Source organism: Lucilia sericata, unplaced genomic scaffold (genome assembly GCF_015586225.1).
Source record: "Lucilia sericata isolate MDLA Ls3-8-SP2 unplaced genomic scaffold, ASM1558622v1 Contig001387F_arrow, whole genome shotgun sequence".
Taxonomy (NCBI): Eukaryota; Metazoa; Arthropoda; class Insecta; order Diptera; family Calliphoridae; genus Lucilia; species Lucilia sericata.
The window spans coordinates 2,195-27,770 of record NW_023995327.1 but is presented as its reverse complement, the minus strand read 5'-3'; the positions used below and the strand labels follow the sequence as shown (position 1 = coordinate 27,770).

Here is a 25,576-nt window from a genome sequence, read left to right as displayed (position 1 = left end):
CTTGGTTGGTTAACGTGGTAGTTCACTGAACGCGAACTGTCAAGTAGAGTCGTAGAGACTACGTTTTGACCGGACCACTCCACTCGTCAGATGTAGTATTTATAGGATTAGATCCAGCCTGTAGCTGTGCGAAATCTGAGGATATCATTAGGCCAATATATCTCACCAAGGTTAGATATGAAGTAATTGCCATTGGGAGCGGTTTCTCTTTACACTGAGCACGAACTGTCAAGTAGAGTCGAAGAGACTACGTTTTGACCGGACCACTCCACTCGTCAGATGTAGTATATATAGGATTAGATCCAGCCTGTAGCTGTGCGAAATCTGAGGATATCATTAGGCCAAGATATCTCACCAAGGTTAGATATGAAGTAATTGCCAAGGGTTTCTCTTTACACTGAGCGCGAATTGTCAAGTAGAGTCGAAGAGACTACGTTTTGACCGGACCACTCCACTCGTCAGATGTAGTATTTATAGGATTAGATGTAGTATTTATAGGATTAGATCCAGCCTGTGCAGTCAAAGACGAGATGAAAGACCGTTTCTTTCTTTTCCTTGACTTTGCCACTGCGACAGTGATCGTTGAAAGGGAGCCCAGGCCTATTTGGTCTGCCTATTACCTAGAGTCCTGTTATTACTGCTATTAGCCTCGATATGTCCCGCCTACTTCGGTTTATAAGGGGTCTTGTGCATTTCACACAATAACTTGGCCCCTTTACATGTGTCTAGGTTATTCCACCTATTTTCAGCCTTTTGAAGAAAGAATCCGAGTTGCCATTTGAAGAAAGAATCCGAGTTGCTACTGAAACGGCGTTGGAAATGTCAAGAGCAGATCCTGTTCTGGCAAGCTCATCTGCCTGTTCATTACCGTAGTAGTCCCTATGCGCAGGGATCCAAACAAGGGTAATGTCAGACTGGAGACCCAGCCTTTGACAGATACTTCTTGCATTGTCTAACTAATGGGGAAGTGGTAGTATAAGAGTTTAGTGAGAGAAGTGCCGCTTGACTATCGACAAAGATTACTATGTTGTCGCGAATATTGAGGACTTGGGTCTTAGTCGGTATTCTCAAAATCGGGCCATTAAACCCTTTTTTGTGAATACTCTTGTCCTCGAAAGAACCGATCGCTGCGTTCTAACAAATATGAGTTTTGGGTCTGAGGCTGAGCACCAATTCATTGTCTGAATGGAGCCTGAAGCCCAATAAGTTTGCTTTAACAAACTTCTACCAAAGGTGGCGAAAGTCAAGGTCATCGAAAGAACCATGTTTTAAAGCCTTAGAGTATTAAAACATTTGAGACCTAAAAAGAGTTTTATACCAAACGATCTGTGTTCGTGGACCAATTTTCCTCTGTGTTTTATCAGACTACTTATGTCTAGAAAGTTTGCTTTAACCAACTTCTAGTAAAGGAAGTCAAAATTGGAGAGTCTTGTACCAAGAGATCTTGGTACAAGAATCCTTTACTTCTAGTAAAGGAAGTCAAAATTGGAGAGTCTTGTACCAAGAGATCTGACGCCTTTGACAAATTATTCTACTTCGTCTAAACAGTGTAAGAAGTTAATGTTATATTTTTGTAATCTATACATTCTGAGATGGGTCTACTCCTTATATACATAAATATATAGTAATCGATTTGTCTGTATGGCATAAATTTTCTGAAGTTAACTTCGGGATATTAATTTTCAATACTTCTATCAGACATTCGTTTGAAAATCATCAAAATGGGGTCAAAAATAAATAGGGTACTTCTCGCAGACACAGGGATGGAGTAAATTCAAGATTCATTCAATAATGCTCAGTTATATTACTCATTCAACTTTCAGCGTTAAGTGCAGCTTTGACGCCCAGACCCTCAAGTGAATAATAAGATTAGGACATCTGAATATAATTTATAAAAGTCAGCTTCTCAAATCCCTCAGGTTTAGATCAAGCCCTTAAAGTATGATGGAGTTCTACTAGATTGATCAATTAAGAATATACGTTCTGGAATTTGTAAATGGTAGAAGCATAATCCAGTTAACTGTCCACTCTGAAGATAAAATCAAGAACCTACCCAGTTGTAGATACAAAATGTTTATCGGAGTAATCTTATGTACAGGCACTTAAATCATTCTGGTTTTCCAGGAATAGACTAATTTCTCAATATCTAAATCGTAAGACCCAAAGATCTGTATTTTGTTAATGGTGCAATTTTATTAGGGTAGATTGTTGGTCCTGTATTTTTGTACCACTAAAGATAATGTCCAGAGCCTGTAGCATTCCAATCGATATTGTTAGTCTCACATCCAATCATAGACAAGAACTGCCGAAGTATCTAACGGAGCTTAGTATCTAAGAGCATTTATATAAAGATCGAGATTTTTAAGATTAGTCCAGTTAACTGCAAATCTGGCTCTTGTATATATATATATAAAGGTTTATAGGGCAGAATACAGCAATTCTCTTACCTCTAAAGTTTAAATCAAAGTCCTGAAGAAATCTTTTCAACATCGTCGAGTCTCAGATATGATAAGTTTAACGGTTCAACTATACATATTTATGTATAAGTGTTTAAGTCATTTGGGTTTTCCAGTATAATGGTGTTCACAATAAACCAATGAAGAATAGATTGTGGTTGCCTGCCAGGTTCTTGGTATTTTATATAAACAGTAAAAGTTTATGAATGTCAGAAGCTCTCCGGATAACAGCGGGAAAAGGTTTAATTTTTTTAGAACAAAGGCAAAATACCAACTTTTTCACAGATCTTTAAGTGGAAACCCCTTAACCAATTTAACCCATGTATGTCAATACAAAATACTCTATAAGAAAGGAAATGAGACCCCTCACAACTTCTCTTATACTTCCTTCGCCTAAGCTCGAATTAATGGTCTCGCTCTTCCAGATAATCCCCTACGATATCGTACATAAATTTTCTTGAGCAATCTACTTATAGCTTATGTAAAAATTATATTTTATCGAGGCGGCTGTCCATTATTTTGCTGTTGTTTGCGGTTTTATTTTATTTCTTACTTTCGTTCTCTTTTGTAGTTTTGCTAACAATTTCATTCCAATGTTTTAGCCTTAATTTGAATTGAGTTGAAGGACACTTTTTTGTTTTATATTCTTTCCCTTTTCTGTACGGTATTTGTTTCTGTTTTGGGGTTTTCTGATTTAAGCCGCTAACTGCCAATTGGTAGAAATGTCCGACCATCCGTATTTCTTTCCCAACTACCTAAATACCCTTTCTATGGCAAAAACTGTAAAATGAAACATAGTAATTTTCATACATCACTACCTAATTTTGTTGTCTATTCTAGGAGTCTAATTAATTTTATTTGACTTTTGGGATTTAACCCAACGTGTGCTAATTAAGTTGTCGCTGTTGATTTTAGTTATTGAACAAATTCCCTGAAATTATTTAGTGTTTTAAAACTAGTTTGGGAAAATTATCACTGCAAATATAGGAAGGTATGCATTGTTAAATGGTTTAAGTTTATTGCACTATGGCTTAAGTTGGCAAATCTTCTATTTGAAATATCCTATATTGTAAAAGTATTCAATGGTATGTGAAGCCATGACCAAGTAAGTCTATGAATATTATTACTAAATTATTAATATCTCCGAAGTACTTTTTAACTGTAAATTGTGTGTTTTAACCATTTAATTTTCGCTTTACAATAGTAAAAATTAATTATTTAAAATTTCTATATAATATTATATTCATTTAACTTAAATAAAAAAACAATATTTAGTAAAGAACTCGGCTTAAACGTTTGATGCTGTTGTTGTGTTTTATGCAGCAGCAAAAACAACAATAACAAACAAATATTTTGTGCAACACATACTCAAACACACATCCAAGCCCACAGCAATACAACAGGAACAGCTACAGCAAAGAGGGAACAATGAATTTGTACAGGTAGAAAAATATTTTAACCACACACATACACATAACCATTATGCAAGTATTTTTCATACACTTGAATGTTCACATAAATTCGCTTGTGCATATTAAGACGGCTACAGTTGTTTGAAGATCAATAGTATTATGGAATCTATTCCTGAACTAGAAGTGAACTAAAGCTGAACAAGAAACTGAACTAGAACTAACCTAGAACTGAAACTAGAAACTGAACTAGAACTGAACAAAAACTGACTAGATCTGAACTAGAACTGAACTAGAAACTGAACTAGAACTGAACTAGAACTGAAACTAGAACTGAACTAGAACCTGGAACTAGAACTGAACTAGAAACAGAACTAGAACTGAAACTAGAACTGAACTAGACTGAACTAGAACTGAACTAGCAAATGAACTAGAACTGACCTAGGAACTGAACTAGAACTGAACTAGAACTGAACTAGAAACTAAACATAGAACCTTGAACTAGACTGAACTAGACACTGAACTAGAACTGAACTAGAAACTGAACTAGAACTGAACTAGAACTGAACTAGAACTAGAACTGAACTAGAAACGGAACTAGAACTAGACTGAACTAGAACTGAACAGACTGAACTAGAACTGAACTAGAACTGAACTAGAAACTGAACCTAGAACTGAACTAGAACTGAAACTAGAACTAGAACTAACTAGAACTGACTAGAACTGAACTAGACTGACTAGAACTGAACTAGAACTGAACTAGAACTGAACTAGAAGGAACTAGAACTGAACTAGAACTGAACTAGAACTGAACTAGAACTGAACTAGAAACTGAACTAGAACTGAACTAGAACTGAACTAGAACTGAACTAGAACTGAACTAGAAACTGAACTAGAAACTGAACTAGAACTGAACTAGAACTGAACTAGAACTGAACTAGAACTGAACTAGAACTGAACTAGAACTGAACTAGAATTGAACTAGAACTGAACTAGAACTGAACTAGAACTGAACTAGAACTGAACTAGAACTGAACTAGAACCTGAGCTAGCACTGACTAGGGGTGAAAGATCTTTTTTCGTGTTGAATTTTAGAATTCTCTACATTGAAAGTATGATTAAGGTTCAGTTGCATTCGTTGCAATAAAAAATATGATATGGTCGGAAACTTAAGTTGCTTATTTGTTCGATAACACTACTTAGTTTCTCTTTAACTAACAGTTAAGAAATTCTTTATTAGTGTAGAGCTCAATGATGTCTCATTCTATCGTCTGTATCCATTTTACTTGGATTATTTTATTATATTGCTGACTGTTGCTCGCTTAAGAGTAAGACATGATTGAGCATGTTTGTTAGTCGTTGAGTGTGTGAAAATTTTAAATTAAATTGTATTAAAAAAATGGAAAAAATAAATAATCAAAAGTTTGTTGTTATTGTTATAGCTGCTTTTTCAACATTATGTCTGCATTTGATTTTTATGCTCAACATCTTCTGATAGTGGTGATGGTGGTAGTGGTGGCAATAATGCAAGGATAACAATTAATAAAATGTTGTGTGTGTGAGGGGTTTATATAAAAATTTGATTTAAATTTATATTCTGTAGCTAAACATTAGCTAAAAGTTTAATTTTGTTTTAATAATTTTAAAACATATGCGAAACTTCTCTACATTTGATATTTTATAATACAGTTTGTTAGCATTTTAGCAGAATATCGGGAATAACACATAAAAGTAATGCTTTATGACATTTTTAGCAAAATTTGAATATAATGAAAGCGTTCTAACTGAAATAATCAGGTTTCTAAAAGTTATTGCATAAAAACTCGTAGCATTTAAACAAAAAACATTTTTTTTTTTGTGACAATTTTACTTTTAATGCAATAATTTAATATTTAAACTATTAAAATTAAATCCAGTTTTTTTGGGAGTAATTTGCATACAACAAAAAAAAGCATAAGAGAGATTCTCTTAAGTCCCGAGAGAAATTGCATATAAATAATCCAAGATTCTGGAAACAGATCATCATTCAGTTTTTTACCAAACAAACGAATAATACACAACAATTTAAACAAAATGAAATTCTTCATTGTTTTCGCTGCTCTCTTCGCCCTCGCTTTGGCTGCTCCCGCTGAACACCAAGCTGAAATCGTTCACCAAGAATCTGATGTTGAACCTGAGGGTTTCAGATTCCTTACCGAAACCTCTGATGGTACCCATCACGATGCCGAAGGTAAGGTAAAGGATGTTGGCTCTGAACACGAAGCCATCGTTGTTCACGGTTCTTACTCCTGGGTTGATGAAAAGACTGGCGAAAAATTCACCGTTAACTATGTTGCCGATGAAAACGGTTTCCAACCTGAAGGTGCTCATTTGCCCAAACCCGAACATTAAGTGAAAGTATGAAGTGAATTGTTAAATTGTTGTTTAAAATAATTTAATAGTTTATGATTTTTGAAAAAGAAATAAATGAATATGAATTTTAAAATTTTATAAAAATCTTGATTTTTAATTGTTTTAAGTAGCTGAAAAGTTTTTGACGAAAATCTTTGTAGTGAAAAGTCGAAATCGAAAATAAAGGTTTCGAGAACAATATCACAGTTTATACATATATGGGCAATTTCGTGTCAAGTGACCCAACTCATAAAATCGATTTGGATGAAATTTGCACCAGGGTTAGTGCTATTGTATAGTAGGCCAGGCACAGCTCTATCGGCCAAGAACTGCCGGACTTAGAGGGGGTTAAAATTGTAAATTTTGGTCATACAAAGTTTTATTCAAATGAGTGTAACTTTTCACCTATTAGTCCTAGCAAAAATTGTTCAAAGGAGTTCAGATAGCTATTTCTTCATTATTTCCACTTTTTTTAATTTAAAAACTTTTTTAATTTTTTCGGATTAGACTGTATTCCACATTACATAATTATTTTTAAATCGCTAAGGTGATGGGTAGAGGTTATCCAATAAAAAGTTGTCTCAACCACTATTTAATTACCTTCGATATTAGTTAGTTTGAATGCTTGTTATATCAAGCTCAAAGAAATACACCTGGGCCTCCATCGGGCCTGTAGTGCCCTCCTTTAACAGTGTCTCTGGTGGGAGTCGAACTCAGGACCTCCAGTCTAACATACATACTATAACACTAACCACTATCCTACCGGAGGTACATTAGACTAATATCCCTTCGATATTGGGCTTAAAACTCTACGGAAAATGGGTTCTATTAGCAGTTTAAGATTCAACCGCTGGTCTATAAAAATAGTGCAAAGAACCAAAACTATCAAAATTTTCTGACCAATTTATAAGTAAAGAAAATCGTCAAGAAGCTTTTGCGAATCTGTAGACTACACAAAAAACTCTATCAGACTTAGTATGGGGCAATTTAATCGAAACAATCTTGAAAATAATATATAGCAGAGTTGATTAAGCTATGCCCGTCTATCTATCTGTATATCGGTTTGTAAGGTACCAAAATATCTAGAACCAAATCTTGAATAATTCTATAATTTCGAAAATATAAAGATATAAGAAATTCCAATATGGAATATCTTCAAATTATTGTCGACTTCAAACTATCCTGAAAACTAAACACCTACTGTAGAGCTTAGAAGGCAATGGTAACCTACTACTATCTGTATTAAGATGTTCAGGATAAAATAGGGACTTAGTCCCAACATAGTTCAATAAAAATACATACACAGAGGGAAAAGGAAATAACATTTAGACAACGGATTGTTTGTCAATAGTGAGCTTACCACGTTTGTTAACATTTAGACAACGGATGTGTATGAGTATGAAATTTAGATTTCGACAACGAATTGTTGCAATGTTGTCAACATTACAAAGTGTTGTCGTACGTATGTATATACTTTGACAACGGATGGTATTGAAAAATTATAAACAGTTTGGTGTCAATTTGGTACCAGGTGTGTATCTTTCTTTTTCTCTCTGTGTAGCTGTAGTACGTCCTATTTTTGCAATCTCTAGGATGGTGGACTTTAACTAAAATAAATTTTATTGTACAACTTATTCCTATCAATTTTCGGATGTTAGATTTTCTATCATTATTTCTATGTTAAACATAGCTAACTTCTGGAGAAAACACGATTTCCCCAGATTCTAATATGTATTTTGATTTATGTTACTCTCAGCCGGTGTATAAACAACAAATGAATTTTCTATAAAAATTCTCTTTAAATACATACTTGATTCTAAAGTATTATCAAAAAATATAATAAATTTTGCCAACCAAGTCACCGAGACATGGTCGATTTTATGCATATTGCAGTTATATAAATTTTGACTACAATAAAGAAAACCAGTTTTTTTAATGATTTGCATAAATACTTAGAAGAAATGTCTTTAAAAAAACAAGCTTTAACATTTTTGGATTCAATACTAAACACAATCTTATGATTTAAAAAAAATCCCTATAAAAACTTTTAGATTCGTTTAGAACATTATCATTCAGTTTTTACTTTCGAACAGAATAATTCAATACAAAATGAAATTCTTCATTGTTTTCGCTGCTCTCTTCGCCCTTGCTTTGGCTGCTCCCGCTGAACACGGTGCTGAAATCGTGCACCAAGAATCTGATGTTGAACCTGAGGGCTTCAGATTCCTTACCGAAACCTCCGATGGTACCCATCATGATGCCGAAGGCAAAGTAAAGGATGTTGGCTCTGATCACGAAGCCATCGTTGTTCACGGTTCTTACTCCTGGGTTGATGAGAAGACTGGCGAAAAATTCACCGTCAACTATGTTGCCGATGAAAACGGTTTCCAACCCGAAGGTGCTCATTTGCCCAAACCCGAACATTAAGTTTTTGACTGAAAATAAGTTGAATTGTTTTGTTAAATCATTTAATAGTTTTTTTATTTTGAAAATAAATGAAGTAGAATAATTAAATTGATTGGAATGTTTATTTGATTTATGTGTTAGGAAGTGTTGGTTGTAATGATCAATTTCTGTTTGAATTTATAGTTTTTTTTTACTAATAAATACATATATCTTGGATTAGTTGATGCCTATTAACCGGGAATTTACCGAATTCTGTTATCGACAAATTTAGTCATAAATACTTCGATTGTTAAGTTTGATATACATATATATGTACATGGCGCCATCCTCTTGAAACAATATCACTCCCGGATCATTGTCATTAATATGTTGAATCTAAAAAAGATTTATCATAGTGCGATGAGGATCATCATTGATGGTAACGCGAGCTCCAATGATGCCAAGATCATGTAAAAAACATTTGTTTATTTACGGAAAAATCCTAAGATGTTTGCATCCTGGATTCCGTTATCTTCTTTTTTATAAAATCTAAATACAACAACAACATAAAACAGTAAGGCAGCTTGATATTTAATGAACAAAATATATTTTGAAAATACATAGGCTGTTTCGGAATTTTGCTCATATCTCCGTTGCTAACAGTCAACTTCTCGAAACTCAAGATTTGGATCACGAAAATATCTGGGATCTTTAGAAAATTGTTTAAAACAGGTTGTCGGTCAGATCTTAATCGATTCGATTTCTCTAAAACATATATAATAGTATTACTCGAGATTTGGATCCAGACATATCTGCGGTCTTTAGAAATTTGATTTTAAACGATAGGCAGTCAGACAATGCGTAATCGACCTGACTTCTTGAAAGCATATAGAATTATATATATATCTAGGGTCTTCATAAAATTGATTTTAAACGACAGGCAGTCGGACAGAGATTAATAAACTCCGTAATCTATAGGCATCTCAAATATACAAACTTAATGATCAACTTATATAAACGCTTCACACGAAGGTGAAGTGTTTAATAAATCTTATTTATGACCAGATAGGTGACTTTTTGTTGGTTTGCCGGTTCGAGAGAAGCTAGAGGGATAAAGTTTACCGAAATATTCTTTATTGAAATCTTTCCAAAATCGACTCTATAAGATCTCCTTCAAAAAATACTTTTGAATATACATATATCAACTAATTTTTCCATGGATAGATCCATAATTAATCCTAAGTACCCTCCACCGCTTTTTCAGAAAATCGCTTTAATATTAATAAATTAAATTAAAAATCCAAAAAAAATCGATAAAAACTATTTGGTATAAGAAATAAATTACTTTCTCGAATTCTGAAGAGATCAGTTCATAATTGACTCAAATCCACAAACAGGCCCTATTCCGAAAATAATCGAATTTCTATAAAAAAGATAAAATAAGCTCAAATGAATACATTTTCATTTATGTTTCAAGTTATTTACTAATATTTAATTATGACCAACAACCCACTGTGCATTATGAATTTTAAGTTTATTGCAAGAATATAAATTTTAACTGCAACAAAACAAAAAAAATCCAGTTTTATTTTAATTATTTGCATAAACATTTAGAAGAAATTTCTTTAATACAACAAACTTTAACATTTTAGGATTCGGTGCAAAAAAAAAAAAAAACACAAAATTAATAATTTCAATATAAAAACTCCAAGATTCATTATGAAAATCATAATTCAGTTTTTACTTTCGAACAGAATAATTCAATACAGAATGAAATTCTTCATTGTTTTCGCTGCTCTCTTTGCCCTCGCTTTGGCTGCTCCCGTTGAACATGGTGCTGAAATCGTTCACCAAGAATCTGATGTGGAACCTGAGGGCTTCAAATTCCTTACCGAAACCTCCGATGGTACCCATCATGATGCCGAAGGCAAAGTAAAGGATGTTGGCACCGAACACGAAGCCATCGTTGTTCACGGTTCTTTCTCCTGGGTTGATGAGAAGACTGGCGAAAAATTCACCGTTAACTATGTTGCTGATGAAAACGGTTTCCAACCCGAAGGTGCTCATTTGCCCAAACCTGAACATTAAGTTGAATTTAATATATTAAAAGACCTTTGAATTTAATAGTATTTTTGGAAAATATATGTTGCAATAGAATAATTAAATTTTGTAATGGTTTTATTTATTGAATTATTTTTTTGGAATTATGATGGAGAGGGATATATTTGGATTACCCCATTGTGCATTTTATAAGAATATCTAGCTGTGCATGTCCGTCTATCTCTTGAAGGCATGATAGTGCCTAAATGTAGGAAACAAGCAGAATGAAATTTTCTACATATTTATGTTCTCCACGGAAAAGGTTTATTTGGTTTAGAGAAGACCCCAAGTATATCAAGTATTAAACATTAACAAACCAACCAAAACTTAATTTTGAAAAAAAAAAATGGCCACTCGATTATCGTTTATGAAAAACAGAGCAAGCATTTCCTATGCCCGCGTGCTTTTCGGCCGTTACTGAATTTACAACAACGTACTCACTCGTATTAAAAACTCATTCAGTCTCGTTTGAGCGTTCATTGAACGAGGTTGTGTTGTCACATGTCTGCTAAAGCAGGGATGGACATATAATTTATAATTTTTTTCTAAATAAACGTATTTTTAAAGATTTTTTAATCCTCTTTAGCTATTTTATGCAAATTAGTTTATTGGATCAAAAAATCGTTTTCTCTATGTTTAGGAACAAAAACATATCTTCTATAGAAATTGAAACTAAGACTGATATCCTTAAGTGATTAGTGCTGAGTAGATAACTGTTTGGTTTTTAAAACCATTATAAATCGACTTTCGAACAATCGACTTTTTGTCGAAAAAAGTTGAAGTCGACTATTTTGTTTCAAAAAAGTCTGTGAAAAAAGTCGGAAAGTCGACTTTGTTAATAAAAGTCGAAAAAAGTCGAAAAGTCTGAAAGTCGAAAAAAGTCGATAAGTCGAAGAAAGTCGAAAAGTCGAATAAAGTCGAAAAAAGTCGAAAAGTCGTAAAAGTCGAAAAAGTCAAAAACTCCAAAATTGTAGAAAAAAATCAAAAAACAGTCGAAAATTTTAAAAAAGAGAAAAAAATGTCAAAAACTCTAAAATTGACGGAAAAACTCGAAAAAAATAAAAAAATAGTCGAAAGAAAGTCGAAAATAGTCAAAAAGTCGAAAAAAACGAAAAGTCGGAAAAAGTCGAAAAAAGTCGGAACAAGTCGAAAAGTCGGAAAAAATCGAAAAGTCGACTATTACTTTTCATAAAATGCAAAAAGTCGACTTTTAACTAAATAAAAAAAGTCGAAAAGTCGACTTTTCGTTTCAACTATAGAACCCTAGTGTAGAGATTCATTATTTTAACAATCGGGGTGTACTAGTATTAATACTTTGTTGATATTCAATATGAAGATTACAAGAAACTGTGTTATGATGGAGTATATAAACTGATGAAGCTTCTCCTTAACTTGGAGGTCTTTTAATTCCTACGATCGTAGAGCGTGATACATACTCAATCATGCTAGAGGCTTGTACCAAGATGTACATAGTCTGTGATCTTTTTAGATCGGAGCATTCACGAGAAAAGTGTTTTATCTTCTTCGCCTAAACAAATTATGTAGTTCTTTTTAGGTGGGTAGAAAATAGGATCAGAAATGCGTCCTATAATATTAGTATCTAGTAGGTATGTTTCTAAGAAGCTTAACGTATGTCAAAGGCAGAGAAAATCAACGTCCTTTTCAGTGCATGATAGGACCAGACCATTTTAAATCGTACACAGAGGAAAAAAAATGTACACGCCTGGTAACAAATTAACATCAAATTTTTCAATAACATCCGTTGTCAAGTATATACAAGAACATCTAATGTTGACCACGCAACGTTGTCAACATTGCAACAATTCGTTGTCGCTATCTAAATTTTATGCATATCCGTTTTCTAAAAGTTAACAAACGTGGTAAGCTCACTATTGATAACGGATTTTGAGCTTACCACGTTTGTTAACTTTTAGACAACGGATGTGCATAAAATTTAGAATTTCTTCTAAGTTGGGATAGGAAATGAATGTGCGAAGCATACTTCTAGAAAACTCCTTAAATTTAAATAACATAAAAACAACAATTCAATTTAATTATTCTATTTCATTTATTTTCAAAATAAAAACCTATTAAATTATTTAACAAAACAATTCAACTTTCGCCGGATTTATTATCACACAAGCACTTAATGTTCGGGTTTAGGCAAATGAGCACCTTCGGGTTGGAAACCGTTCTCATCGGCAACATAGTTAACGGTGAATTTTTCGCCAGTCTTCTCATCAACCCAGGAGTAAGAACCATGAACAACTATGGCTTCATGATCAGAACCAACATCCTTTACTTTGCCTTCAGCATCATGATGGGTACCATCGGAGGTTTCGGTAAGGAATCTGAAGCCCTCAGGTTCAACATCAGATTCTTGATGGACGATTTCAGCACCATGTTCAGCGGGAGCAGCCAAAGCGAGGGCGAAAAGGGCAGCGAAAACAATGAAGAATTTCATTTTGTATTGAATTATTCTGTTCAAAAGTAAAAACTGAATTATAACTTTCTCTCATAAGCTTAAAGCTTTTATAGATCTATTTTGGGGTTGTTTTTTGGTGGGTATTGCATAGCAAAATGTTAAAGTTTATTTTTCTTAAAGAAATTTGTTTAAAGTATGTATGCATATTAATAAAATAAAAACTGGATTTTATTTTTATATTTTAAAATATAGAATTATTGCATTGGGTATAAATCACTGAAATTGCACAGTGGAACCGGATAGTAAAGATAATGTAGTAAATTTAGATAATTTAAGTGATTTGGTAAATGGTGTCTCAACATTTTATGCTGTTCGACCAAGAGTAAATCAACATGTAAAAGACTAAAGTCTAAGGTCCTGGTTGATCTTACTTGATATATCAAAGTACTCTTTGTAAGCGACAGCGAATACAGTCTTCACTTTCCTTAGCGTAGATAACTGAGAGCGAGGACAGTAGTGTGATGCTTTATTATACTCTAAGTAAATTCATTGTACTCCAAGTAAATTGTGATTTATTTTATTTACTGTACAAATCAAATTTTTGCATGAATTTTGCAATACCCTGTAAAATCTGTTTCTTTATAACTTTTAAAGTTTTTCATATAGAAAAGAGTTTCGTTATTTCAAAGATGTTTATGATCACAAATCATGTTGCATTTTTTCATAACATTAAAAATTTTAGGATCTAATATATTCAAATTTTCAATATAAAAACTCTGATGATTCGTTAGTGAAATCATTATTCAGTTTTTACTCTCGAACGGAATAACACAACAATTCAAACAAAATGAAATTCTTAATTGTTTTCGTTGCTCTCTTCGCCCTCGCTTTTGCTGCTGAACAACATGCCGAAATCGTTCACCAAGAATCTGATGTTGAACCTGAGGGCTTCAGATTTCTTACCGAAACCTCCGATGGTACCCATCATGATGCCGAAGGTAAAGTAAAGGATGTTGGTACAGAACACGAAGCCATTGCTGTTCACGGTTCTTATTCGTGGGTTGATGAGAAGACTGGCGAAAAATTCACCGTCAATTATGTTGCTGATGAAAATGGCTTCCAACCTGAAGGTGCTCATTTGCCCCAACCTCAACATTAAGTTGAATTGTTTTGTTAAATAAATTAATAGTTTTGGAAATAAATTAAATGGAATAATTAATTCTATTAATTCGTTTTGTTATTGAAAGTATTTTGTCCAACATTGAAAGTTTCGATTGGGAGATCAAAGGTTTTTAGTTGATACTGAGGACATCAGAGTGGTTTGATCATTATAATTTTTTTTTTTTAAGAAGTCTTTCATAACACAAGCCACAATGATAAAGCTTTTTAGAAACAATTTATCTAAATCTCAGTATTATTTGGTGTGCCGATTCCGAAGATGCCAATATATAAGTGGTGTCATACACCTATTTTCCACATCTTTTTCTCTAAGCGGTCGTGACTATATATTTGTACTTGATATGGAACAGCTGATATCAGATTCTGTTTCAACAGCTAAAAATCATTGAAATAGGTTTAAAAAAAGTTTCTTACAAACCTTGATTTTGTTGACCTGCATAATCTATTCGGTAGACATATCGGTTAAGCGATCTAAGCCTCATTATCTCACTGTTAGGGAGAGGTTGTTTATCGTTAGGAAAACGAACATTGTCTAAACAAATCTGTGACAACAAGGAAAAAGTACATAAGTTGCTTTTTGTACTTTTCAGGAAATCGTTTTAAAGTTTTAAAATTCCTATACAAAACTATAGAATATCTCATTTAAAATGTGAATGAAATTTTTTCTTGTTTTGAACTGATTTTTATAACCAATTGATACAACATAGAGTTGAGTAAACTGATTTCAAATAACTTGAGATATGTACTTTTTCATTTTTGCCACAGAACTTCTCTCAAATCTAAATCATCCCAAATTATCAATTATTGACTTGTCGAAGATCACACAGTGACATAATTGAATAAGATTACAAAAAGGAAATAAAAATCTTATTTCTAAGTGATTGGACCATCTAGTCCGACCATTGATAGCTCAAGAGGTCTCCAATATAGAGCATCTCAGGGATATAAAACATTAGACGAGTACTAAGTTCTAAAGAATTAAAATTAATATATAATGTTCCACTTTTCACTCACCCTATATAGGGCGGTAAAGGAATTGTTTAAAAAAAGCTAAAAAAAATTCAAGGAACGGACCAGGGTTATTCAAAATTTATACATATTTATGTATAATTCAAATTTTAATGAAATGTACTCAAATCGCATAGATGATGCCAATAAATGAAAACTAATTTTGTAAAATTCAATATTGTCTTAATCATCTTGATAAGGGGTTCTATAATCACTCCCTTATCAATATAAGACAATATAATCTTAAAAATCTTATTTTCAGTATTTTTGAAAACGTTTTTCGTAAATGCTTGGAAAACAAATTTCAGATTTTTTGGACTTAAAAATTTCTCACCAACAATCCCTTTATCGGTCTAGATATTAAAATAAAGATTTAATTGTTCTTCATAAAATCCCCAAATTCCTTTAAACTCCCCAAAAAACTTCCATAGAATTTAAATTTACATTAAAATCGTTTGAATTTATTTAATTTGTTCAAAAGCTTCTTTTTTTTATTTACAACAACTCATAAAGTATTGTTTTCACTTTAACTGATCACAATCACTTAATGTTCGGGTTTGGGCAAATGAGCACCTTCGGGTTGGAAACCGTTTTCATCAGCAACATAGTTGACGGTGAATTTTTCGCCAGTCTTCTCATCAACCCAGGAGAAAGAACCGTGAACAACGATGGCTTCGTGATCAGTGCCAACATCCTTCAATTTACCATCTTCGTTCTTGACGGTACCATCGGAGGTTTCAAGAGCGAAACTGTAGCTTTCGGGTTGTACATCAGATTCTTGACGAATGATTTCGGCTTGATGTTCAGCGGGAGCAGCCAAAGCGATGGCGAAGAGGGCAGCGAAAACAATGAAGAATTTCATGTTGAATTGTTGTGTTATTCGGTTGTTTGATAAAAACTGAATGATGATTTAATCCCAGAATGTTGCAGTTTTTATATGATTCCAAGTGTCAAAAAAAAAAATAACAAAAAATAAAGCCATAATGATGACAAAATTATGCAAATATTGTGGTATTTGCAAATAGAAAACTGGATGATTTTGCAGGCAAAAATATTAGACAATATTTTTTTTTTTAATAATTTTAAGCCATCAAACAAGTAATAGAATTAGATGATTTTAGTTGTTTTTATTTTTCTTCATTTGCCGGTTTTGTGTACAAAATTTATATCTAACTGTTAACTATTGTTTATCTCAAGTTACGAATACTAGATTGAGATGGTGCTAATGATGTCTACAAAAGAATTAAATCAAAAACAAGTTTAAACAGATTTATACTAATCTCTGATGATAGCTGAAATGAAGAACTAACGTACTCTAAATGAATGCTATGCACTGTGTCTAAAAAAAGTTTACAGACAAAACTTATAAGTAATAATTCGGACAACAGGTCAGATTTTAGTAGTCTATAGGTCAGTCTATGAACTATACTATCGTTCAGACTATACTATATTACGGACTATGGACTAAAGTGTACTCCAGACTACAAACTAAACTAGACTAGACTATAGTTCAGACTATAAACTAGATTATCAGACTAGAGAGTAGACTATAGTACGACTACACAATTAGATAGTATAGTACCGACTACACAATTAGATAGATAGATAGATAGATAGATAGATAGATAGATAGATAGATAGATAGATAGATAGATAGATAGATAGATAGATAGATAGATAGATAGATAGATAGATAGATAGATAGATAGATAGATAGATAGATAGATAGATAGATAGATAGATAGATAGATAGATAGATAGATAGATAGATAGATAGGATAGATAGATAGATAGATAGATAGATAGATAGATAGATAGATAGATAGATAGATAGATGATAGATAGATAGATAGATAGATAGATAGATAGATAGATAGATAGATAGATAGAGAGATAGATAGATAGATAGATAGATAGATAGATAGATAATAGATAGAAGATAGATAGCTAGTAGATAGATCGATAGATAGATAGATAGATAGATAGATAGATAGATAGATAGATAGAAGATAGATAGATAGATAGATAGATCGATAGATAGATAGAATAGAAGCTAGATAGATAGATAGATAGATAGATAGATAGATCGATAGATAGATAGATAGATAGATAGAATAGATATATAGATAGATAGATAGATGATAGCTAGATAGATAGATATATAGATAGAATTAGATATAGATATGATAGATTGCTAATAGATTAGATAGATAGATGGATTAGATAGATAGATAGATAGATAGATAGATAGATAGATAGATAGATAGATAGATAGATAGATAGATAGATAGATAGATAGATAGATAAGATAGATAGATAGATAGATAGATAGATAGATAGATAGATAGATAGATAGATAGATAGATAGATAGATAGATAGATAGATAGATAGATAGATAGATAGATAGATAGATAGATAGATAGATAGATAGATAGATAGATAGATAGATAGATAGATATAGAGGATAGAATATCGATAAGACTCTGGACTTAATTTATGTAAATTATATATTCCTTTATAGTTTTCAACTTCATGCCAAAGTATTATTTTGTTCCACTGTGCCATGTTCTAGTGATTGAAGTGAAAGTAAAAACTGATCCTATCTATAATAGCGTTCTTATTCTCTTTGACATTTTATTCTTCTTTATATTTAATATTTTAACATTCCCAATTAGATCAAACGTTATTAGTTCTCCCACTGTGGTACTGCTTACTCAATATTTCACTAATTTTTGTAACAAACACAAACCCTAAACCAGTTTTCTGTCCAATTCGTATTAGGTTAAATAAATATTCTTTATAGTGGGTGTAATTTTGGCAATAAAATTAATAACGATTACTTAATAATTCTTCATATAAATTAATTAAATTCTAATTTTAATGCAAATCAAAATACAAATATTTCAAGAGTAACGACTTAAAAAACAAACAAAAAAATTCCAATAAAACTCGTTAGCTCACTAGTAGACATGTTTGACATTTACGCCATTTTATGTCATCAAACAAAAAATGTTTAGAAATTCTTTTAGCACAGTTAGAACATACACACAAACTTATATTTAATTTAATATTTTTGTTTTATAAAACAAACAAAAAATAAAAATTTCAATTTTTATTTACGTAGGTCAAAAACTGGCTTAAATTATGTGAAATAATAATAAAACTAATATTTAACAAGAAACTGCAAATAATTTAAATTATTTTTGTTCTTGTTTTGAATAATGAACAAAAAAGTAAGAAAAAAGTGTTTGTTATGTTCGTGGTGCTATTTTATTTAGCCGGTTTGTTGAGGTTTAGCCGGTTTAGTAGCATTCATCTGTCTATCCATGTATCGACAATTTAATGAACTTTTTTTAGTTAAACATTGATTTTTTTGTTTTATAACAAATGAATTTATAATAACTGTAGTTTAAGTTAAGAATGAGTGTTTTGAGTTTGGTCAAGCGTTTATAACATATTGAAATAATGTGAAATCATTTCAGACTATAGTATACTCTTTAGACCAGGCTATAGTCTACTTTATAGCGCAACCTACTCTGTACTCTGTAATCGACTCAATGTCGATTAGTCTACTTTATAGTCCCGACTATAGTCTACTCTATAGTCCCGACTATAGTCTACTCTATAGTCCAGACTATAGTCTACTCTATAGTCCAGACTATAGTCTACTCTATAGTCCAGACTATAGTCTACTCTATAGTCCAGACTACAGTCTACTCTATAGTCCAGACTATAGTCTACTCTATAGTCCAGACTATAGTCTACTCTATAGTCCAGACTATAGTCTACTCTATAGTCCAGACTATAGTCTACTCTATAGTCCAGACTATAGTCTACTCTATAGTCCAGACTATAGTCTACTCTATAGTCCAGACTATAGTCTACTCTATAGTCCAGACTATAGTCTACTCTATAGTCCAGACTATAGTCTACTCTATAGTCCAGACTATAGTCTACTCTATAGTCCAGACTATAGTCTACTCTATAGTCCAGACTATAGTCTACTCTATAGTCCAGACTATAGTCTACTCTATAGTCCAGACTATAGTCTACTCTATAGTCCAGACTAAAGTCTACTCTATAGTCCAGACTATAGTCTACTCTATAGTCCAGACTAAAGTCTACTCTATAGTCCAGACTATAGTCTACTCTATAGTCCAGACTATGGTGTACTCTATAGTCCAGACTATGGTGTACTCTATAGTCCAGACTATGGTGTACTCTATAGTCCAGAATATAGTCTACTCTATGGTCCAGTCTATAGTCTACTCTATGGTCCAGTCTATAGTTTTCTCTATAGTCCAGACTATAGTCTACACTTCAGTCTAGACTATAGTCTACTCTACAGTCTAGACTATAGTCTACTCTACAGTCTAGACTATAGTCTACTCTACAGTCTAGACTATAGTCTACTCTATAGTCCAGACTATGATGTACTCTATAGTCCAGACTATGGTGTACTCTATAGTCCAGACTATGGTGTACTCTATAGTCCAGACTATGGTGTACTCTATAGTCCAGTCTATAGTCTACTCTATGGTCCAGTCTATAGTCTACTCTATGGTCCAGTCTATAGTTTTCTCTATAGTCCAGACTATAGTCTACAATACAGTCTAGACTATAGTCTACAATACAGTCTAGACTATAGTCTACTCTACAGTCTGGACTATAGTCTACTCTATAGTCCAGACTATAGTCTACTCTATAGTCCAGACTATAGTCTACTCTATAGTCCAGACTATAGTCTACTCTATAGTCCAGACTATAGTCTACTCTATAGTCCAGACTATAGTCTACTCTATAGTCCAGACTAAAGTCTATTCTATAGTCCAGACTATAGTCTGCTCTATAGTCCAGACTATAGTCTACTCTATAGTCCAGACTATAGTCTACTCTATAGTCCAGGCTATAGTCTACTCTATAGTCCAGGCTATAGTCTACTCTATAGTTCAGACTATAGTCTACTCTATAGTCCAGACTATAGTCTACTCTATAGTCCAGACTATAGTCTACTCTATAGTCCAGACTATAGTCTACTCTATAGTCCAGACTATAGTCTACTCTATAGTCCAGACTATAGTCTACTCTATAGTCCAGACTAAAGTCTACTCTATAGTCCAGACTAAAGTCTACTCTATAGTCCAGACTAAAGTCTACTCTATAGTCCAGACTATAGTCTACTCTATAGTCCAGACTATAGTCTACTCTATAGTCCAGACTATAGTCTACTATATAGTCCAGACTATGGTGTACTCTATAGTCCAGACTATGGTGTACTCTATAGTCCAGACTATGGTGTACTCTATAGTCCAGACTATGGTGTACTCTATATTCCAGACTATGGTGTACTCTATAGTCCAGAATATAGTCTACTCTATGGTCCAGTCTATAGTCTACTCCATGGTCCAGTCTATAGTTTTCTCTATAGTCCAGACTATAGTCTACACTACAGTCTAGACTATAGTCTACTCTACAGTCTAGACTATAGTCTACTCTACAGTATAGACTATAGTCTACTCTACAGTCTAGACTATAGTCTACTCTACAGTCTAGACTATAGTCTACTCTACAATCCAGACTATAGTCTACTCTTTAGTTCAGACTATAATCTACTCTATAGTTCAGACTATAGTCTACTCTATAGTCAAGACTATATTCTACTCTATAGTCAAGACTATATTCTACTCTATAGTCAAGACTATATTCTACTCTATAGTCAAGACTATATTCTACTCTATAGTCAAGACTATAGTCTACTCTATAGTCCAGACTATAGTCTACTCTATAGTCCAGACTGTAGTCTACTCTATAGTCCAGACTATAGTCTACTCTATAGTCCAGACTATAGTCTACTCTATAGTCCAGATTATAGTCTACTCTATAGTCCAGACTATAGTCTACTCTATAGTCCAGACTATAGTCTACTCTATAGTCCCGACTATAGTCTACTCTATAGTCCAGACTATAGTCTACTCTATAGTCCCGACTATAGTCTACTCTATAGTCCAGACTATAGTCTACTCTATAGTCCAGACTATAGTCTATTCTATAGCCCAGGCTACAGTCTACTCTATAGTCCAGGTTATAGTATAATCTATAGTCCAGGTTATAGTATAATCTATAGTCCAGGCTATACTTTACTCTATAGTTTACTCTATAGTCCATACTATAGTCTACTCTATAGCCTATAGTTTACTCCATAGTCCAGACTATTGTTTACTCCATAGTCCAGACTATAGTCTACTCTATAGTCCAGACTACACTCTTTTATATAGCCCAGATTATAGGCTGCTCCTATATTCTCCGATATAGTCCAGACTTTTCCAAGGAACACTACGGCCCAGCCTATAATCCATTGGTTGCACTATAGTCCAGGCTTGATTGGTTTTCTGTAGCTTATTTAAAATTCGTTTTGCTTTTGCACTAACATTCTTTCTTTGTTTTAGAAAACATTGCATAATTAGTAACTTGTTGTTGCCTTTTAGCACATTGCTAATTAATTTATATAAAATATTAATATGAATTTTTTCATAAACATATTTATTGATTAGAAATTTATGTAGAACTTTTGCACTTAGCAACCGAAAATTTATAGATTTGTTTTAAAACAGTTTTAAATACATAAATTTCAAGGATGGGGAAAGGGTGAATATGGTGTATTATGGAATTGAGTTCCATTTGAAATTTAACGATTTATTAACAATTTTCTGTTAAAATAAAATTCATTGAAAATATTGTATAAAAAGAAATTTTTGGGAAAATTTTCTATGAAAACAATTTTTTTTGGAAAATTTTTTATAAATTTTTTTTGAAAATTTTCTATAAAAAGGAAATTTTTTGAAAATTTTCTATAAAAAGGAAATTTTTTGAAAATTTTCTATAAAAAGGAAATTTTTTGAAAATTTTCTATAAAAAGGAAATTTTTTTAAAAATTTTCTATAAAAAGGAAATTTTTTAAAAATTTTCTATAAAAAGGAAATTTTTTGAAAATTTTCTATAAAAAGGAAATTTTTTGAAAATTTTCTATAAAAAGGAATTTTTTTTTAAATTTTCTATGTTTTGAAAATTTTCTATAAAAAGGAAATTTTTTGAAAATTTTCCATAAAAAGGAAATTTTTTGAAAATTTTCCATAAAAAGGAAATTTTTTGAAAATTTTCCATAAAAAGGAAATTTTTTGAAAATTTTCCATAAAAAGGAAATTTTTTGAAAATTTTCCATAAAAAGGAAATTTTTTGAAAATTTTCCATAAAAAGGAAATTTTTTGAAAATTTTTCATAAAAAGAAAATTTTTAGAAAATTTTCTATAAAAAGAAAATTTTTAGAAAATTTTCTATAAAAAGAAAATTTTTAGAAAATTTTCTATAAAAAGAAAATTTTTAGAAAATTTTCTATAAAAAGAAAATTTTTAGAAAATTTTCTATAAAAAGAAATTTTTAGAAAATTTTCTATAAAAGAAAATTTTTAGAAAATTTTCTATAAAAAGAAAATTTTTAGAAAATTTTCTATAAAAAGGAAATTTTTTAAAATTTTCTATAAAAAAAATTTTGAACATTTGCTATAAAAAACTTTACACAATTTCTATAAAAAGATATATATTTTTAATTAAAAATTCGGCTTTTTGGTGAAGACGACGAATATAGATATGCCGGTAATATTGATTAACCACATAAAAAGCTATTGTTGTACTATTTGATGCAACGCTGCCAAATTTCAGAGTAACCGACTAACACAATTTTTAAAATCATTTTAATTAATATAACTGGAAGAGTTTTAAACAGAAGATAAGATATTATAAAGTCTAGATTTCAAGATTTCAAGAAATTAAGATAAATTAAAATTTAATAAAAATAAAAATAATTTACTCGTTTTCTTAATAACACAAAAATTATAACTGGTTCTAAAAATATTCTCTAATTAATTCCACTAAACTATTGCCCATTATATTTTATGCACAATTACTTCTTTCTTTCGGTTCTATTGTTTAAACAAACGCAACCAGTTTGTTTTTACGTTTTTAAACAAATAAATAATTTTTTTTATTTCTAAAATAAATCTCCAAAATTTGAACCTTAACATTTGCATTAAAACAAATTCTCAACATCCCGAGAATCGTATAAAAACTAATAGGTTTTTAAACGAAAACCATCATTCAGTCTGTGTTCAACAAACGAATAATATCAATAAACAAAATGAAATTCATCATTGTATTCGCTGCCCTCTTCGCCATCGCTTGGCTGCTCCTGCTGAACACGGTGCTGAGATCGTCCACCAAGAATCTGAGGTTTTGCCTGAGAGCTTCAAATTCCTTACCGAAACCTCCGATGGTAACCACCATGATGCCGAAGGTCAATTGTTGAATGTTGGCTCTGATCACGAATCCCTCGCTGTTCATGGTTCTTTCTCCTGGGTTGATGAGAAGACTGGCGAAAAATTCACCGTCAACTATGTTGCCGATGAAAACGGTTTCCAACCCGAAGGTGCTCATTTGCCCAAACCCGAACATTAAGTGTTTGACTGAAAATAATTTCAACGAAAGTTGAATTGTTTTGTTAAATAATTTAATAGGTTTTTATTTTGAAAATAAATGGAATTTAATAATTAAATTGTATGTGTTATTAATTTATTTAAAATTAAACAGTAAGGCTTGAGGATTACTAGAATCCACGATTCAATCCTTATGAGTCATCAAAGGTGCCAAGCATTAAAAAAGTATAATTGGGATTAGAAGATAAATCGCTCGATGATATCTTGTGAACTTTTTTTATGGAATAATGTGGATACTTGCTACAACAAGTAATTGTTTATGTATTTGCAGTGAAATCTTTCTGTGAGAGAATTTGGGACCTAGTTTAAAGCATTAAAACGATATCTTTATTTCACAATTTGTTCTTCTTGTTAATTAAAACATTAAAGATTTTATTTAAAACATATAAATTCAATTTTATTATTTCTATAATTTTGGCCGGATGACTAAGATTTTTGATTATCACACACACACATACTTACAACTTACCTTTTCCACCGATACCAATTCCACAATTCTTTTGTATCGTTAAGGAATTTGCACATATAAATTATATATTTCTTCTTTTTTTATTTATCTTAATGATGATGTGGCAGTGTTTTAATTTCATCCTTAATAATGTTGCTCTGTCTCTCTGTCAGAATTCATTCTGTGACAGGGATGGAAAATTATGTACCATTTAACATTTTTTCAGTACTTTTATATACCGAATATACTGATCCATAGAATAGTACGTGAAGTAATTCTTAGACTAGTGTACAGACTAACCCACAACCTCCACAATAGATTGGCCAATAGAATAATCAATAGACTAGCCAATACTCAAACAACTATTTAGTCCATACACCAGCAAATAATGGCCAATAAAACAGACTAGTCAATACATTCAATAGACTAGTCCATAGTATAGTCAAATGTCTAGTCCAAACACCAGCCAATTGACTAGTCCGTTTATCAGTCCATAGAGTAAGTAGTCTAGACTAGTAAATAGATAGTCCACCCTATAGAATAGCCAATAGTCCAGTCTACAGTCCATACTATTTATAAGTCTATAGATTAGCCTATAGTCTAGCCTATAGAATAGCCACTAGTCGAGTCTACAGTCAAAACTATAGATAAGTCTATAGTCCAGATTATAGATAAGACTTTTGATAAGTCTATAGTTAAGACTATAAACTGATCTATAGTTAAGACTATAAACTGATCTATAGTCCAGACTATAGACTGATCTATAATTCACACTATAGACTGATCTATAATCCAGACTAGATACTGATATATAGTCCAGACTATAGACTGATATATAATCCAGACTATAGACTGATCTAAAATCCAGACTATAGACTGATCTATAGTCCAGACTATAGACTGATCTATAGTCCAGACTATAGACTGATCTATAGTCCAGACTATAGACTGATCTATAGTCCAGAAATATAAGACTGATCTATAGTCCAGACTATAGACTGATCTATAGTCCAGACTATAGACTGATCTATAGTCCAGACTATAGACTGATCTATAGTCCAGACTATAGACTGATCTATAGTCCAGACTATAGACTGATCTATAGTCCAGACTATAGACTGATCTATAGTCCAGACTATAGACTGATCGATAGTCCAGACTATAGACTGATCTATAGTCCCAGACTATAGACTGATCTATAGTCCAGACTATAGACTGATCTATAGTCC

The 25,576-nt window shown here is 32.0% G+C and overlaps 6 protein-coding genes and 1 pseudogene across 7 annotated transcripts; 5 read left to right on the top strand and 2 right to left on the bottom strand.

The window, feature by feature from the left end:
* Nucleotides 1-5,892: 5,892 nt before the first annotated feature.
* On the top strand, nt 5,893-6,318 carry LOC119611198 (larval cuticle protein 65Ab1-like). The gene has a single exon (XM_037966696.1). It carries the CDS (start codon nt 5,939-5,941, stop codon nt 6,254-6,256), a length of 318 nt encoding a protein of 105 aa, XP_037822624.1. The 5' UTR covers nt 5,893-5,938; the 3' UTR covers nt 6,257-6,318.
* A 1,993-nt stretch (nt 6,319-8,311) lies between these two features.
* On the top strand, nt 8,312-23,958 carry LOC119611193 (larval cuticle protein 65Ab1-like). 2 transcript variants are annotated; one of them, XM_037966688.1, is made up of 2 exons: nt 8,312-8,678; nt 23,857-23,958. In XM_037966688.1, exons 1-2 carry the CDS (start codon nt 8,366-8,368, stop codon nt 23,859-23,861), a joined length of 318 nt encoding a protein of 105 aa, XP_037822616.1. In that variant the 5' UTR covers nt 8,312-8,365; the 3' UTR covers nt 23,862-23,958. The 2 variants fall into 2 exon arrangements, with proteins under 2 accessions (XP_037822616.1, XP_037822617.1); XM_037966689.1 differs by lacking the exon at nt 23,857-23,958 and adding an exon at nt 10,725-10,772.
* LOC119611194 (larval cuticle protein 65Ab1-like) lies at nt 10,370-10,809 on the top strand. Its single transcript, XM_037966690.1, has one exon. The coding sequence runs from the start codon at nt 10,412-10,414 to the stop codon at nt 10,727-10,729; it is 318 nt and encodes a 105-aa protein (XP_037822618.1). The 5' UTR covers nt 10,370-10,411; the 3' UTR covers nt 10,730-10,809.
* On the bottom strand, nt 12,789-13,271 carry LOC119611196 (larval cuticle protein 65Ab1-like). The gene has a single exon (XM_037966693.1). It carries the CDS (start codon nt 13,203-13,205, stop codon nt 12,888-12,890), a length of 318 nt encoding a protein of 105 aa, XP_037822621.1. The 5' UTR covers nt 13,206-13,271; the 3' UTR covers nt 12,789-12,887.
* On the top strand, nt 13,951-14,390 carry LOC119611197 (larval cuticle protein 65Ab1-like). The gene has a single exon (XM_037966694.1). The coding sequence runs from the start codon at nt 14,014-14,016 to the stop codon at nt 14,323-14,325; it is 312 nt and encodes a 103-aa protein (XP_037822622.1). The 5' UTR covers nt 13,951-14,013; the 3' UTR covers nt 14,326-14,390.
* Nucleotides 15,813-16,283, bottom strand: LOC119611195 (larval cuticle protein 65Ab1-like). The gene has a single exon (XM_037966692.1). It carries the CDS (start codon nt 16,213-16,215, stop codon nt 15,898-15,900), a length of 318 nt encoding a protein of 105 aa, XP_037822620.1. The 5' UTR covers nt 16,216-16,283; the 3' UTR covers nt 15,813-15,897.
* On the top strand, nt 23,503-23,958 carry LOC119611192 (annotated as a pseudogene).
* Nucleotides 23,959-25,576: the final 1,618 nt, after the last annotated feature.

What these genes read in the sequence shown, in the direction of transcription:
- LOC119611198 (XM_037966696.1), top strand. Translation starts at nt 5,939, where the DNA reads ATGAAATTCTTCATTGTTTTCGCTGCTCTCTTCGCCCTCGCTTTGGCT.
- LOC119611193 (XM_037966688.1), top strand. Translation starts at nt 8,366, where the DNA reads ATGAAATTCTTCATTGTTTTCGCTGCTCTCTTCGCCCTTGCTTTGGCT.
- LOC119611194 (XM_037966690.1), top strand. Translation starts at nt 10,412, where the DNA reads ATGAAATTCTTCATTGTTTTCGCTGCTCTCTTTGCCCTCGCTTTGGCT.
- LOC119611196 (XM_037966693.1), bottom strand. Translation starts at nt 13,205, where the DNA reads ATGAAATTCTTCATTGTTTTCGCTGCCCTTTTCGCCCTCGCTTTGGCT.
- LOC119611197 (XM_037966694.1), top strand. Translation starts at nt 14,014, where the DNA reads ATGAAATTCTTAATTGTTTTCGTTGCTCTCTTCGCCCTCGCTTTTGCT.
- LOC119611195 (XM_037966692.1), bottom strand. Translation starts at nt 16,215, where the DNA reads ATGAAATTCTTCATTGTTTTCGCTGCCCTCTTCGCCATCGCTTTGGCT.